This window comes from Lutjanus erythropterus, chromosome 2 (genome assembly GCF_056507025.1).
Source record: "Lutjanus erythropterus isolate fLutEry1 chromosome 2, fLutEry1.hap2, whole genome shotgun sequence".
Taxonomy (NCBI): domain Eukaryota; kingdom Metazoa; phylum Chordata; class Actinopteri; order Lutjaniformes; family Lutjanidae; genus Lutjanus; species Lutjanus erythropterus.
Window position 1 is genome coordinate 27381155 of NC_139318.1, and position 16190 is coordinate 27397344.

Genomic DNA, 16190 nt, shown 5'->3' on the forward strand with positions numbered 1-16190 from the left:
CCCTGTGGAGCTGAGATTGAATGGTGTCAGTCAAACTTTTAATGATAAACTCCCTCCCAAAAAAATCTTTCTTTCCGAATACATTATACAAGAAGCGGCTGCAGCTCTCCAGCTAAATTTAGAAAGATGAGAAAAGAGAAATGAGCATGAACTTTTTTTTCCCTCTATGAAAGCTGGCCAGCTCCTCATTCACCTCCATCTCATTAAAACTGAATCACACTCCAGATGAGTGGCAGAGCACTTCACAAACTAAAGAGGCACGTTGTGCTGTTTGTTTTTCAGTGAAAAAGGCGACAGAGTCCCACATACACACATGCACCTCATAAAAGTAAGAGTTCATATAATTTAAACTCATATGGAGGCATGCTTGAGCTTAAGGTTGAATGAAATACAGAAAGTACATAATTTGTACTTATGTGTTATCTTGTTATGAATAAACCGGGATTAATAATACAAACATAATACATATATAATTGTTGTGACATTCTCCAGCCAAAACAAGTGACCCTCACTGTTTGATTCAGCCCATTAGGAAACCTACAAAGTCTGGGAGAGTGGGGTAAGATGAGCCAGTGGGTACGTTGACCCACCCCATGTTTCTAGGCAACTGTGCACATTTATTGTCATGCGTGCACAAATTCAGGAAGCATCCATCATTGCTATGACAGAAAGTGAGCCCAATGCAATGGGGTAAATTGAGCCAGTGGTTCAACTTACCCTACCATAAGGCACTGAAGTTGAGTGAAGTCTAATGAATAAGATGATACTTAAATTTAATAATTTCACCCCTGGTTTGGTTGATCATGTGTTTAACATTATTAAAAAATATATTATCAACATCAATTAATTTGGATCACAAAAATACAAAATTCTTACATAATGTTGCTATTTATCCATCGAAACTGTTTTGCCGTGAGTTGCGGAATTTTGAAGATATCGGCGGTAGAGTTTTCTGCCTTCTCTCCAATATAATGGGACTAAATGACATTAGTGTGGTGGTGCTCACAGCACTTAAAAATACACTTCAGAGATACTGATGCTTCTTTCGAGAAATCATGACCCAGTGGTTCAAAATAATCCACAGACTTGTTATGAGCAATTTTATAGGAACTACGTTCTTTCTACAGTAAAATCTTCCAGAACTACATCTTGTCTTTCTACAGAAAATAGTTCCTACATGAAACTGCTCACAACTAGGGTCTGTGGATTATCTAGAGTAATCGGATTATGATTTCTGGAAAGAGATAATGATTTAGATTTTTTCAAATTTTTTTTGGTGCTCGGACCACCACAAGCAGATTGCCATTTACTTCCATTATACTGGATAGAAGGCAGACATCTCTAATATCTCCAAAACTCTGCAATTCACACTAAAAATATAAATAAACAGAACTACAGGCCCAGGGAAAAATATTTACTTTTGATTTTGGGATGAACTGTCCCTTTAGTTTTAAAATATCAATAGGAAAGGGGAAAATGTATTTTATATATATATATTTTTTTGAGAGGTTAAGTTTTGTTTTTGTTTTTTTTTTAATTATGCTCATGTTTAAACTCAAAAAGTCAGGTGGTCAATTTACCCCTGGATGGCTCAACTTACCCCTAACTTTGAGCAAGTTTTGCCACAGCAGGGCTTTTTTCAAAGATATTTTCACACCCCTTTCTCGTAGCTGAATTCTTAGAATTTCAGTGAAATCAGGAAATAAGTGTTGATTTTTCAGTATACTTCTGACTCATTTTTTTTTCTTACCCAGAGGACAACCTAAGTAAAAAATTTGCACATCTGACCCTGCTCTCCCCTAATTAACTACACTAGTCTTAATGCTATTCTGTAACAAAGCATTCTCCAAAGACACCAATTCATGCAACAAACTGTGCACTTTTTTTTTCTCATCCAAAACAATATTACATCAGCAGTAACATTCCTGTTACATAATTAGTGAGGAGTGCAGAAAAGGTCTGCTGCACCAGTTTGGTTTGTGGGTCCAGCTCAGCACCCCGCTGCTCATAGAGCTACAATTAAATCTGGAAATATTCAAGAAGTAACCTAAAGTTCATTTAATAGAAATTCATTGCTCACCCATTTCTGTCACCTTCACACGTTTAAGAACCAACACCTCTCCCCACCACAACCTCCACCACCACCCTCCTCTCACCCACACACACACACACACACACACACACACACACACACACACACACACACACACACACACACACACACACAAAACGCATCTCACCATTTTCAAATGTTTCATTTCCAGACTAACAATAGCTACTTTGCAGTTAGGGGTTGGGAAAAGAAGAACTTTTTCTGTGTACAGTGGCAATTAAAATGACGAGCGGGGTCCTGCTTGTTGCATAATTCCCACAGCTAACACAAAGGGACCAATTTTCTCCTGAAATAGAATTGTGGTTTACATTACAATAGTTGAGGGCATGTGGGTGGAATGCAGAGTTTAGATAGGAACATGCCAATTAATGTCGGGTGAAATTATAGAGGACGGAGACAAAGCGTTCGTAGCCAGTGGTCAGTGCGCATCAGCCTGACTGCTGCTCCTTTTGTGGTTCTCAGATAATTCGATGTTAATGGCTGATGACAAAACAATCAGTCAAAAATCCACAGTTTTGTTTCTCTCTCTGAGGTGTTTCTGTTTTTGTTGATATTCGCAAGTTTGGAAACACGCTGTTTTGTTTAAATAAAAACTAATAACTTCACCTGTGTACAGTGTCTTCAGTGCAGAGAGGAAGTGGAGAGATCTTATCTGTTAAGGGTGCTTTTGCCTCAGCTTAGTCACCACTTTCAGACACTTACGACTAGACCTTTATATTTTCTCAACAGCACACATATTAGCAGCAGAATTCAGTTTTGGTTTAAGCAAAATTAACCTTTCAATGGCCATTCCATACAAATCACAAAGAGCATATTTTCTCACTCATTAGTTGTGCTATACACAGTTTTAGTTTAATTTGAGTTTTGAGGAAGCTGTCTAATAAAAGGGAATAGACTTTTTTGTGGTGCTCAAAGCACTAAAAGGTTTACTTGAAAACAGTTACTCTGGAAAATCAACAGACTCACTGTGAAAGGCTTTTATTGGAACTGTAGTGCTTTCTACCAAAGAAATTTTCTCTTTCTTTCTTTCTTTTTTTTTTACTACCCTGCAGATTTTCTGATATGACCTGTTCATGGTTGTATTTTTTCTGTTTTTCCAATTATTTCTTCCCAGTTTGGGCAGCAAAATCTAAATTTTACATGGTGTTGGTGTGTTTGATTTAACCTGGACGAACTGTCCTTTTGTGTAGCATTACTTTGTAATGGCCAGAAACCATCCTGTAACTCAACAGCTTCAACTTCCCACCCATTGTAGTTGAGAAGCTAACTCTGTTTTACATCTTGGTTCATATATTCAAACCTTTGGCTATTATTTCTATTGGTTATGATAACGTTTTACTCATTAAAGTGGGAAGTACAGCAGAATGGCCACAACAAAATCCAATGTGAAAAGAAACTCTAACAGCCAGACAATCAGACATAAGATTGTCAAGACAAGAGTTTGGTCAGATCACTGAAACTACTTTATTTCTACGTAAATCAGAGAGTGGCTGCACTGCAGCAATGATACCTCACTGCACAGGAAAACCACAACTGTAACATGTGTAGAAGGTTAAATATGCAGTTCAAGTAACAGTTTTCCCATTTGACAGAACCACTCAAAAACAAAGGCAAAGCGTGGTCCTAAACTATGAAAATATGAAACAGGTAATAAACCAGAATAACCCTTTGAATTCCCACAAACATAAAACATTAGTCTATCCCTGAGTATTCACCCCGTTACCGTGTCACATAATGCCCTAAGTCTAGTTAAGATTAGGTTCTCTTATACCCTGTGTGAAGAATAACCAACATAATATACAAATAATTCACAGATCAGCATGGAGTCAGTAAGTCACTACCACATGTGTCCATGTAAGAAGGAGTGGAGTACACCCGCTGCTCTCAGAGAGGTTTTATAATTCTACACACTGAAAGCATCTCAGGACTTCAGTTTTACACGTAAAGCTCATCCATCTTGTTTAACTTCATCCTCTGGGAGTTTAACCCCATCTTCAGAGCAATCAGCATTTAGATTAAAAATGTAAACACCCTCTATAGATCATCTTATTTGTAGAGCACTTGTCAGGTGAAAGCTCAGCATTCTGCCAATTAAGTCTCTGAGGCAACTCCAATTTAGAGTAAATTAACGAATGTGTGATGCTGTAACAGGCTCGGTTTGTTTTGCTTTTTGTTCTGTTATTTCCACATTTCCATGCTTCTGTGACATAAGAACATAACCACTGTCAAGAAAAATCACTAATGAACCAAATGCAAAATTATTTTCCTCAGAGACCACGCTGACAGATAATGTCTCAAAAATGCAATTCAGACAAAAACAAATTGTGGTAAGAAGTAGCTTTACTGGATTACCTGAATAACTTTGTTGTGTAAAACCTCAGATCACCCAGCGTTCCTGCAGGTTTCACCCAGTTATCCAGATAACTTACTAAAACTCATTGAAACTGCTCCCTGATTGGATAAACACCCAAGAGCCTCAGTGAGAGAAAGCAGAGGTGGCAGTGAGAAGCTGAATGAATGTCTTGATTTTGTATTATTTATTCATGTACTGTGATTATATATTTATAATGACTGTAAAGATACATCCACATCTCTTCAGTCTAGGCTGGATTTAAATGTTTTAATCATTATTTAAGATTAAGTTAATACACAATAGCTTTAGTTTAGATAAAATACCTGCAGTTTTAACAGTCTGATGGCTCAATTTGTAGCCAAGGGATTCCCAAAAATGTTCTATGTCAAAGATGCACATTACATCACAGACCCCTCCAATATGAAAATCTTTTGTCTTAACCTTTTCCATTCCACCCCTCCCTGCCATGCATCATTTTTTGTCATTTTTAAGGGTCTTTAGGGGGAGACAGGAGGTCAACAGTACATGCTTACATAGAAGAGGTACATATCCTCTGAAAGCTGGGAACCTGAGAATTCATTTAGCCACTCCATGTCAAGTTGTATAAATGTGTAATAAACATGTTCTTAAGGCGCCTGTTCAAATTCTTTAAAGGGTAGAATTTATAAGGGCTTTGATCACCATTCCCATACTCTACTGTCACTCGTAAATTGTTGCAGCAGTTTATTACACAGATTTGATGCACAATTCAACCATTTTTCACTACTTGAGCTTTGATTTTTTTTTTTTTTTTTTTTTTTTTTTTTAAAAAAGGTCTTAAATTTCACACATTTCAGAGATTTTTTTCTTAACTTTTTAGGTTTGTCCTCATAGCCAATCACTGATCAAATGAGAATTACTATAAATTACAATCAGCAAAGCAGCCAACACTATCTCTTCCCTTGTTGTTCTAACTTCCAGAAAATGTGATAAAAAAGTAAAATATTCTATTCTGCCTTTTGCTGTTTTTGCTTTCCCCCTACAACCCACTGAGGGAACCCTGTTAGTCCCTGGACCCCAGTTTAAAAACCACTGGTGTAGCCTTTGCAGGATGACTTATACTTTCAAAAAATGCCAGTTTATCTGACAATATAATGCCACAGTTGTACTTCAGGAAAGTCTTAAATACACAGCAGCAAAATGAAGGACAGGCAGTACCCTCTGTTTACAGGAATTGCTAATTTCTGTCAAAGTAAAAATTGTAATCGGGAGAATCATCAAATTTTAGCTCAGAATATGCAAAGGCTTTTTGCTTGAAATTGGCATATATGGCTCCTCTCTCACTTGATTACACACACACATCCCTTTGAGTTGCCCGCACCCTCCAAGTAAGCTCGGCTTGCTGAGAGGAGCTTGGTGTGATCTCTTGTTTGTTAGAAGATAAAGGATATGGATATGACTGGACATACATTATAGGCTGCGGGTCATCAGGTGGTCTTTCAGGCTGCAGCTGCCATATTTATTTCAGACAGAGAGGAGAGGAAAATAACAAAAGGAGAAGAAAACAAACAGAAATTAGCCTGTGTAAAGATACAGCAGATGGGAGAAGGGCAGAGAAAGAAAAATAACAGAATTTGATGGCTAAACAGAAAATGAAGGAGGTGGGAATGAATGTGTGAGGATAATTTGAGGATGCTTGAGGCAAGATGTAAATACAAGGTAGAGTCAGTGAGCTTTGCTTTCAGTAATAGTGAAATGAATATTAATGGTCAGCCCACTTGTCTTGTCATCTTTCTCCTTGACTGATCATGGCAGCGAGCTGCACACTCACCATAATCATGTCCTCAGTCTCAGAGGTGGTCAGGATGAATGTAATTATGCACTTGTTCACACCTTCCTCGTGAAAATGAAGTAAATTTTACATTAGAACATGAACATCACCAACAGCCTTGTAAAAAAAAATACACATACTGCTTATAACAAGCCACACAAATATTCAGTCAAACACAAGCCATTTTACAGTACAGATAACTCTGTGATCACTATGTCCTTATAGTAATTTCAATGCCTTATGTCAGTTATTATTGAATTCAATTATGGCCCTTTGTAAACAAGTAATGAAATTATACAGAATTCCCTGTATGCTTGCATATCCATTGTTTAACAAACAAAAATACAAGTATGCAATTAGCTTCAGTACAGCAAAATAAATCATTCTGAGAACAGCTACAGTATTTGAACTGGAGATATAAAATATTGATAGACGTTCAAGTAAAATGATTTGGCAAATACTCAGTCATCTTGTATCATTTTGACAAACATCATTACTTCTGTAAAAAATGTTTCAAGATACTCAGGCTACCTGAAAAAGTTCTGTAGATTTCAAGTGGATTGTTTCATGTCGGCAAAATCTAGCAGATTTCAGTCCTTTCACTTTAAAACTCTGCAAATGGAAGAGTAAAAAAAAATAATCCTGGTCATTTTCTATATTTTCCTCATTATCAACAAACCCAATGAGACACACTGTTGCACTGGGTGACATGTTTGTTCATTAGATCAAACATGGTAACTGTAGTTTGTTCGGAGTTGATCCTGCATACACAGTCCTGCTGCCGTAAATACTCACTGAGCGAAACATGTGGATTAATCCGTGACTAAAAGTAGTCCTTAACAAACGCACTGTTTACTCCTGTTTGAACAATATATGCTGAAACTACAGCCCCCTGCTGTTTTAGGAAATTATTTAAAGGGACACTTCGCCAAAATCAAAAATACATATTTTAATGATATCACAGCACAGAAAGAAGTGTGCATCTACTGCAGACCAGTGTTTTGTTTTTGTTTTTTTTTAATGTTTGCAATGGGAGAGCTTTGTATTTAAACTATTATACAAATGGTAACTGTGTGACAGGGAGCTGAGGGTCATTTTTGTGCTAAGCACTGCATGTTTGACGTTTTTTTTTCTGATCACTGAGAGTTGAAAAATATTTAACTTTGGTTAAAACGCTGTGCTTGTCACTGTCACTTTTTACCCAGCTATCCAGTCACAGTGGAGTAGGAGCAGGATAACTGTGTCATGCTCGTACAGTGCTCCTTAAACCAGGGTCTGTCTAACTTATGCTTTTGAACCAAATGATGGTACTTGCCAAGGTGTTTCCTCACCCACAAAATCTCATGAACCTGGCAGATTGCATGTGCTTCAGTCTTCCTCTCATCCAGAGGAAAAACACCAGAGCAGACCTTGCCCCTAGAGGCATCCTCCTCGGCTGAGCTGTATCCTCCCATCCATGAGTAGATGCACATTTCTTCTGCCTTCTACATGCTGATACAGTGTAATGACTTATGAAAAGAGACATTTCTGTTGAGTCTTATGGCACTTTAAGCACCACAAGCCATCTTGTTGCATTATATTTGAGAGAAGGCACACATCTATTTGGCTGATACCTCCAATTTACATCACAACAAACAGCACTACAGGTAAATGGAAAAAAAATATTTTTGATTTTGGGGTGAACTATCCTTTTAACCTCTCTTTTTAAAATTGTGATGTGTTTTTAAAAGATGAAAAGAATGGACTTTCAAGACAGGGAAGTCTGAAAATATTGAAAAAATGTTGGTTTTGGTCTTTTCATTGGATGTCTTCACAATAAAAAATATAATAATATCACCTCCCTTATCCTTTATATTTCATCATTTGGACATGTACACACAGTGAGGCAAGCTTTTGTAATCTGTACTTCCTACCATCTTGAATTTCTGTCTAATATGTCGCACTGAATGCTTATTCCTCTCCTCCAACCACACCCCACCACTCCTGAGTGGGAGCCTCCAGGCTCTTTTGGTCGGAGTCTCCATGAAGCCGCTCCTCTCTCTTTGCCTGCTGTCCACCAGTCTGCTCCCAGTCCAGCTCTTTAAATGAGGTTCCCCCCGAGCTTCTCTCTCTGTAGTCTCTATCCCCTTGATCCTTGATACGTACAGAGCGGACTGAGGATGCCGCCAGGGACGTCTCCCTGCTGTCTGACAGGAGAACCCCACTCCCTGAGCTGTATTCACTGTTCGATTCTGCACCTAAAGCAGCAATAAAACAAAAGGGGGAATGGACAGATGGTGAGAGGACTTCTATAAACAAACACCACATGAGAAAAGCTAGGCTGCCCAAAAATCCAGTGCTGGGATTCAACCAAAATCTGCATGATGGTATTTGAGCCGCACTGTGACTTCAGTCCAGCATAACCGTTCTCTCCTCCATGATTGTGCTTCATTTTACACCAAACTCGTCATTTATTTAGAAATTATACACATGGAGGAAAATGTACCTTCAAATAAAATGTTGTCAGTATATCCTGGTTCATATGTGACCAAATGTGCATTAGACAGATTGTTAAATTAGTTCAAGGCCATAAAATGTCTACAGCCAAAATATGATAATTATTGGATTTGTACCATCATTTCAACTTCTGTACAATAGACTGTTAATTCCAAAAAAGGCTTAAAATATGGTAATTTTGCCATTTCAACCAACCATCATATCAGCACCACACTGATCGAGCAGCTATTAAAGCAGTCGGTAAAAAACAGAAGGAGTGGTTGTGTTTGGTTTAACATAATACACAGATGCTGTCTTGATGCTGTTTTACAATTACTAATCCTCACTTCCATTTTTCTTTTTATACATTCAGTTCATTAATCCTGATGCTCTTTGAACCCGTCAGCTAATGTCTGATGACAATTTAGCCCCTAGGGGCAATGTTGTTAAAACAGTCAAGGTTTGGTTAAGTTTAGCTACCAAAACAATATTTAGGTAACTTCTTGGGTAGGTTTAGGAAAAAAATGTGATTTGAGTTAATCCAGGAAATTATCTCAAGGGCCTGTGCCATGTCGTAAAGTGGATGTCTTGTAGTCTGGTAGTCTGTGAGGCCGCAGACAGGCCCCTCTTGGATATCCGGATAATAGATGTGTAGACCAAAATATCTTCTTCCATAGTTTACAGTCCAATTAGCAATCTGAGACACAAGAATGGATTTGAAGGATAAACAACACAACAGATGTCTGCATGTGAATGCAGATAAAAAAAAAATAGAAACCTAAACTGTCGTCAGACAATAGCCACTGGGTTCCAAGATGGCATTTCAGCCAACACGTTCCGCCTCTTTTGCTCTTCACATGGACTGTTTACCAGCATGCAAACAACACACCCTCAAATGACTGGTCAATGATTGGTGATTGGTCAATACCCCAGAGACAACAAACGGATACCAGGTAGCATCTGATATGAAAATCTTATCTTTTGCCTACAGGTTCTGCATCATATGCAGATATCTGTTCATAGAGATGATATATTCATGCATGTATATTGAAAAATGTGGTGTCTTGCACACTCACTTTGCTTAAGGGTGATTAATGAACAAGGAACCAGAAAATCCATATAAAGTTCAACTCCATAACCGTGGTAGCGGGGAAATTCTTCTATTCAGTTTTTGTTTTATACTTTTACCTAACAGAAAGCCCGTGGTATATCCTGCTTGTCACACATTTTTCTGGTTGTTAATGAACTAAGGGATGAACAGCAACACCTTGTGCAGCGACTTGAAGTCAGAACTCAAAATAGGCATTGAAATGTTGCTAATTAGAAACTCCTGTAACCTAAAGGTCTTCTCCTCTCCTAATTGGACGGGTTCGTTTCAGCAGCCTGATCACATGACTGCTCGGTGTTTTTCAGTTTGTTTCTTTCTGTTTAATAGGATCAATTTCATATGTGTACATGCCGGTCTCTTGACCTTTTTTCTTTGTGTGGCTGTGAGTGTTTCCATGTAACGCTCTTCTCAAATCAATATCTCCTTACACTAAGCCAGCCTGTCATTAACTGCAGACCTGTTATTGATACATACAGATGGAAAAAAAACCCAAACCTTTCATATGAAACAGTGGACAGAAGCCAGAGGGAGGCTAATTGTCATGTCACAGTTGATAAATACATTATGACATGGGAAAGATTTCCAGAGGTAACTGAGGTTTGTGCAGTTAACAGAATGACAGGTTGACAAACTGTAAGTGTCAGTTTCAATTCAGGAAGAAAGTATAAACAATAGGAATAAATATCAGGGCTGGTAAATTATTGTCAAATAATGCAAAATATATAATTATTTATTATTCTGATAGTGAAATTCTAACCAATAAATACAGGCTATAATAACACCTGACTTGATCATGTCAAAGCATTTTATTTGACATCTTAGGCAATATAAAAGTATATTTGTGAAGCTCTTTGATTTACTTACTAGAAAGAACTAGAAAAAATAAATTAACAATTGTAGTGTCAGACCTGTTCTTTGTTTTTGTTGTAATATGTAATAATGCTCATTACATCTTAGCCTTTTTTACCCTCAGATGTCCATAAATTAAAGGTTAAATGAATTTCACTTTAAAATATAAAAATGTTAAATTATATGCTATCTCATTAATACTGGCTATGAGAAGCAGGTATTATTGGTTATCAGTATTTGCCGAATTACCGCCTCACAGTCGTATGTTCGCCAACCAGTCAAGTTGCAGTTTGCATTCATGTCTGGCCAGACTCATATAATATAGACCACTGTATGCAGTGAAGAGTTTGAGGGAATATAATAAAAAGTATTACATGTATTTTTTGGCAAAATGGTAGTTATCACTATACTGACATGAATAATTTCCAGTAAGAAACATGCAGTCTTCACTTAAAGACTATTTGTACAGAGGAGCACAGAGGACTGATAGAAAGCTGAACAATATGATGTCACAGTGAAGTTGACCTTTTGCATTTGAAAATGTTCGAAGTCACCAATTATCAATAAACAAATGTTTGTTTGTTTTTTTCAGGAAATCATTTCAACATTTCAGTCTGAGCACTCAGAAGTAACAGTAGCTGAACAAAGCTAGAGTTCAAGCCAAAAGCCTGACAAAGGTGAAGAAAAAGTCGACAAATACAGCGGGAGTAGCTGCTGACTTTGTCAATAACTCTGTGACAGGCTCTTGAGACACCAGACAGTAAAGCAAAGCAACATTTTTTTCATTCCTCATTAAACTTCAAAAGTAGAAACCAGAACCGTGCTCTTCAGAGACATGTTGGAAAGTTACACTTCTGAACTCGAGTTATGAGACTTCCAAAAGTACAAGAAAAATACAGACAGAAGAAATGGTGTTACATGGCAACATGTTGTACAGAACATTAATTACTGTACCCTGAAAATACTTCAGAATATTGGAGATTGAAGAAGGAGTTGGAGCTCTGCTAGTTTTAGTCAAAACATAAAAGACCTGAAGGCCTCATGTTGTTGTGTCGCACGTCCACAAAATATGATATTAGAAAAGATGAGAGTGGAAGAGAGAGATATCGCAGTGGAAATCATTTCATGCTGTTGACACAGAATATGAGACTGGGGCCAGGATGGAGCACACAGGAGTTTGAACAAGAGCTGAACCATGAGAATTTAAACTAATTGCATGTAAACTGCACAGATGATTAAATGATAAATTATTTATTTCCGACAATAACGCTGCAAACAGTGGACTATGATGATTTTCAACTTGTAGAAGAGAGGTTGTATAAAAAATACATACAAATCAGCCCTAAACACAATGTATAGCATGAAATCCTATTAATCTTTATTAAAATGCATACAAAATTTAAAAAAAAAAAACACAGCCAAATTTAAATTCCGCCACAAGCTCTCTCTGATTAATTTACACCCACATCATGTATGTGATGGATGGAGCCAAGAGAAAAATTAAATAAAATGTTAAAAAAATATGCATACTGAGCTCTAAAAGATCAACGAGTTTGGTCTCATGTTGGTTTTCCTCTCTGCTGGTTGATCGCCTAAAGCAAGTCACAAAATTTAATCAGTCAATGGGGAAGAAAAATCCCATTTGGATTGGAAGATACACATTAGGCATGATATCTTCATTTTCTGAGGCAAAAATTGTCTCTCTGCATTTGATTGGAGGGGTTTAGTGGTGCCTTCAGGCATCAGTCTTTACATGCGTCTGAGTGACAGCTGATCCTTTACTGGAATGAGACGGCGAAAAATGCTGCAGAATTTAAGCTCACTCAAACTTACTTTACAGAAAGATAATTATTATACTCAGGCTGAAATCCTGTTGGGTAAAAATCTGTGCAATGTATTATGTAAGGGGAAACAACCAGAGCTAGAAAGTTCACACTTGAAGCTTTAGTTAGCAAAAAACATTGAAGTTTAGTTTTAAGGCCTATGCATTAAATTGACTTGTTCCGAGCTATAGTAGTAGTAGTAGTAATAAATACTATTAACTAACAACAACATTTTTGGAAGGCCACTTATTTGCTTTTTTGCCAAAAGTTTGATGATAAGATATATATCACTATTATATATGTCAGTTAAAGTTGAGATGAGAAGAAAAATGCCTTATTAACCATTTTAGATCACATAAAGATTTGGTAGTTAGCAAGCTAGCAGCAACATGGTTTGTTCTCTATGTTTGTTATGACATGTCAACTTTTCAGTGTTCAAATCAAATTCCTCCCACGGTTACGTCCTGTCCATCTGTCCTGTTTCATTTCATTTGTACTGTAGGTGTGAAGCTAGAGCCAGGAGTGATTAGCTTAGCACTGTACAAAGTTTAAAAAATTGGTTCTTTCAATTGGCACTAATTATGTTATTGTTAATTGGTTGGTCTCTGCTGCTGGTTGCCTGGCAACCTGCTTTTGAGTACAACAATCCAGGAAGTCACTGCACAAGACCAAGAAACACTTACACCACTTTTAATATCTACACGCCTGCTTGAGTATGGATTTAACACGTTAATTAGCAAGCTGTAGATGTGCTGGTGAGCTTCTGACAGAGTCAGGCTTTATTTTAATTTAAGCTAACTGCTACTGGCTTTAATTTAATGGAGAGATATGTGATTGATAACGATATTCTTGTCCAACTCTAAAAATCGAACAAGCGGATTTCCCAAAATGTCAAACTGTTCCTTTAGAGGAAAATATTTTCTCAATCTCTTTGCCTCATTTTTTGAAACATTCTCTAAACTGCAAGTATACTTGTCACAACTGTCTCATGTGACATCACAACTCTATGCATGTCTGCAAAAGGTAGTGACTCACGGAAAACTTTTCATGTTTCAAAACTGTCAGTAAATTAGTCAGCACCACCAAAAAATGAAAAGTTGTTTTGTCATCATGTGAGCCGCACTGCTCAAAATGTTTAAATGATTTTTCACCCTACTGTCAATCCTGGAAATGTTTCTAATATACAAATCTTGTTTTGTTCTTCCTTTTTTGTTGACACTGACTGCTTGTTGTAAAATACAACAATGTCGGTTTTGTCTAGCTGAATGCTTCTTTGTATCGCGTTAAGGTTTTCAGATTAAAAAAAATCTGATTGATTGATTGATCTTTCATGTGAAGTCATATATAGTGAGTAGTGAGAATTAACTCATCAACTTTGATCAGCAAACTTTGTGCAAGTGGTTATTGTGCAAACTGTAGACATTTGTACTTACTCTTTTGCACACATGTGCCAAAACGTGTAATTTGCATGAATGAATGAGAAATTCAAATCTGTTGAGAACACCAAACTAATTGTTGAGAGATTTTAACTCATTATTCTGAAAAAAAAAAAAGAAAAAGTCAATTAAGCACTGAGCCAAAGTGAATGAGAAACTCACTTTTAATAGGCAGCTTGGGAAGATGACAATATGACTTGGACTAGATATTTAACCCATGACTTGCTTTGACTTGAAGGTTCGTTGTTGCGCTGCCCAAAAATACCTTTAAATAGTTCTGGTGACAAAGCCACAGAGTGAACTGCTGTATGTTGACTGGACGATTTCTAGGCTGCTAACTGACAGACTGAGGAGCCATGTGTGAGGAGGCTGCGGGTTGATCCGGTCACTGAGATGGGGTCGTTATCGGGAGAGTGGGGTGGTGCAGATGGGTGGGTTTGAGGTCGGTGGACCAAAGAAGCCTCCAGTGCCCCAAATGCTCCACTGACCTGGCTGAGTTGATCCCAGTGTGACAGGAGCATGGCTACCTGTCACATTATCATTCACAGTCATGGAGCCAAATGTCACTCTCACTCTGCACCCAGGACAGAGGAGAAACACTGGATTTGTCTACGCCACTCAGTTTTGTAGCAAAGAGAGGAGCTCCGGATGGATTTCTGAGGTGAGGTTTTCTCTGGTGTAGTTGTAAAGTTTTAGTTTGTGGGTGGAAGATGAAGTAACTAATTCTTATAACACCTATTGAGCAACCAGTGTGGCTTTTTTCATGTATTTCAGTGCAAAATGTTTCACTTTCAAAGGAGAAGAATACTGATGAACTGCAATCAACTACTTTTGGAACTTACAGAGATGTTAGAGGAATATTCTCTTTGCTTTGAACACGTTTTTTTGTGCTTAATTTAAACTACAAAGTCTTTCTTACTAATAACGGATGGCTATCACGTTTGGAGAGCAGGATATATCAGCATTCAACCCTCTGGCAGTTTGAGAATAAAGCAAAAGCAATTTGATAAATACCAAAAAATAATTTAGAAAGTTGATTTTCCAAAATCAGAGCTGAGTGAGGGCATAAATGCCCCCGAATTAATCATTACATGCTGTGGCTCTTCAGTGCATACACTGTAACGCTGCTACAAGGAACTGTCATATTTTGTTGATTTTGGAGGACCCTGTGGACAAAAGCGGCCGTGTTTCCACCACCAGAACCACGACATATAATGTCTAAAATGACATTATCTAAAAGCTGCTTCTTTTTACCTGGCTAACGTACTGCTCACTGCGACTGTGCCTGGAAAAATGTAAACAGAGGCTCTTCCAGTCTGCATGCTGTAAATTATTTCATCTGATTTCAAGGAGAATCCAAGCCGGCAGCAGGCATCAAGAATAACTATACAGAAACATCCAGTCATCTTGCTGATGGTCTCTTTTGCTTATAAAAGTCATATAGATGCGCAGGTATTAAATTGAGACTGTTTTACAACCAATTAAAAACTCTTAATAGTATGTTCACTTAGTAGCATAATAATTAGAACTTTTTATGTGCAATATAGTACAAAGATATGATGTCTGGGGTTCCAACTATACTGGTGATGATTATTTTTCCTGATCAATTTATCATTCTCTTAATAAAATGACAGAAAAAAAAACAATTTCCCCCTCTAGGGATTAATAAAGGCTTATCTCATCTTAAAAGAGTGAAAAAGCTAATCACAAGTTCTCAGAGTCCAAAGTGAGTTTACAGGTTGCTTGTTTTATCCAACCGACGCTCCAAAATCCAAAGATATTCAAATTGCAGTGTTTTAAGACAGAGGAAAGATTTGAGAAGCTGGAGCTAAAAAATATTCTGCATTTTTTGTTTGATACATGAGTTTTAAAATTAAATGATTTTTTCATCTAATAAATGCTTTGAACTCCAATCATATCCTATGTGTCTGTAAAAAAAAAACAAAAAAAAAAAAACTACTAATACATTTTCAAAATGAAAACTCTAGTGCAACATGCAGCCCCTTATGTATTCCTTTTTGTTGTTTGTTATATTTTTACGTTTGTGTCCTTTAAGTTTCAACTAGGCTATATTTGGACGGTACACAATGTCTGTGTGAACTGAACTGAACTAAACAATAAGCCTTTGTCATAAAGCTGTAGCAATTAGGTGCCATAAAGCTGTTATCATCAATTGTCTCATTTTCACACTCCATGTCAACTCATGATTAGACTCGCCTCATC

At 37.3% G+C, this 16190-nt stretch overlaps 1 protein-coding gene across 1 annotated transcript in view; it reads right to left on the reverse strand.

Annotated features, from left to right (window-relative positions):
- Positions 1-8009: 8009 nt before the first annotated feature.
- tex264b (testis expressed 264, ER-phagy receptor b) overlaps positions 8010-16190 on the reverse strand; it is a 48390-nt gene continuing 40209 nt past the window's right edge. Inside the window, exon 4 of the mRNA XM_084735635.1 lies at positions 8010-8513. Coding sequence (XP_084591761.1) covers positions 8227-8513 — 287 coding nt within the window. The 3' untranslated portion in view covers positions 8010-8226. The remainder of the gene's footprint in view (positions 8514-16190) is intronic.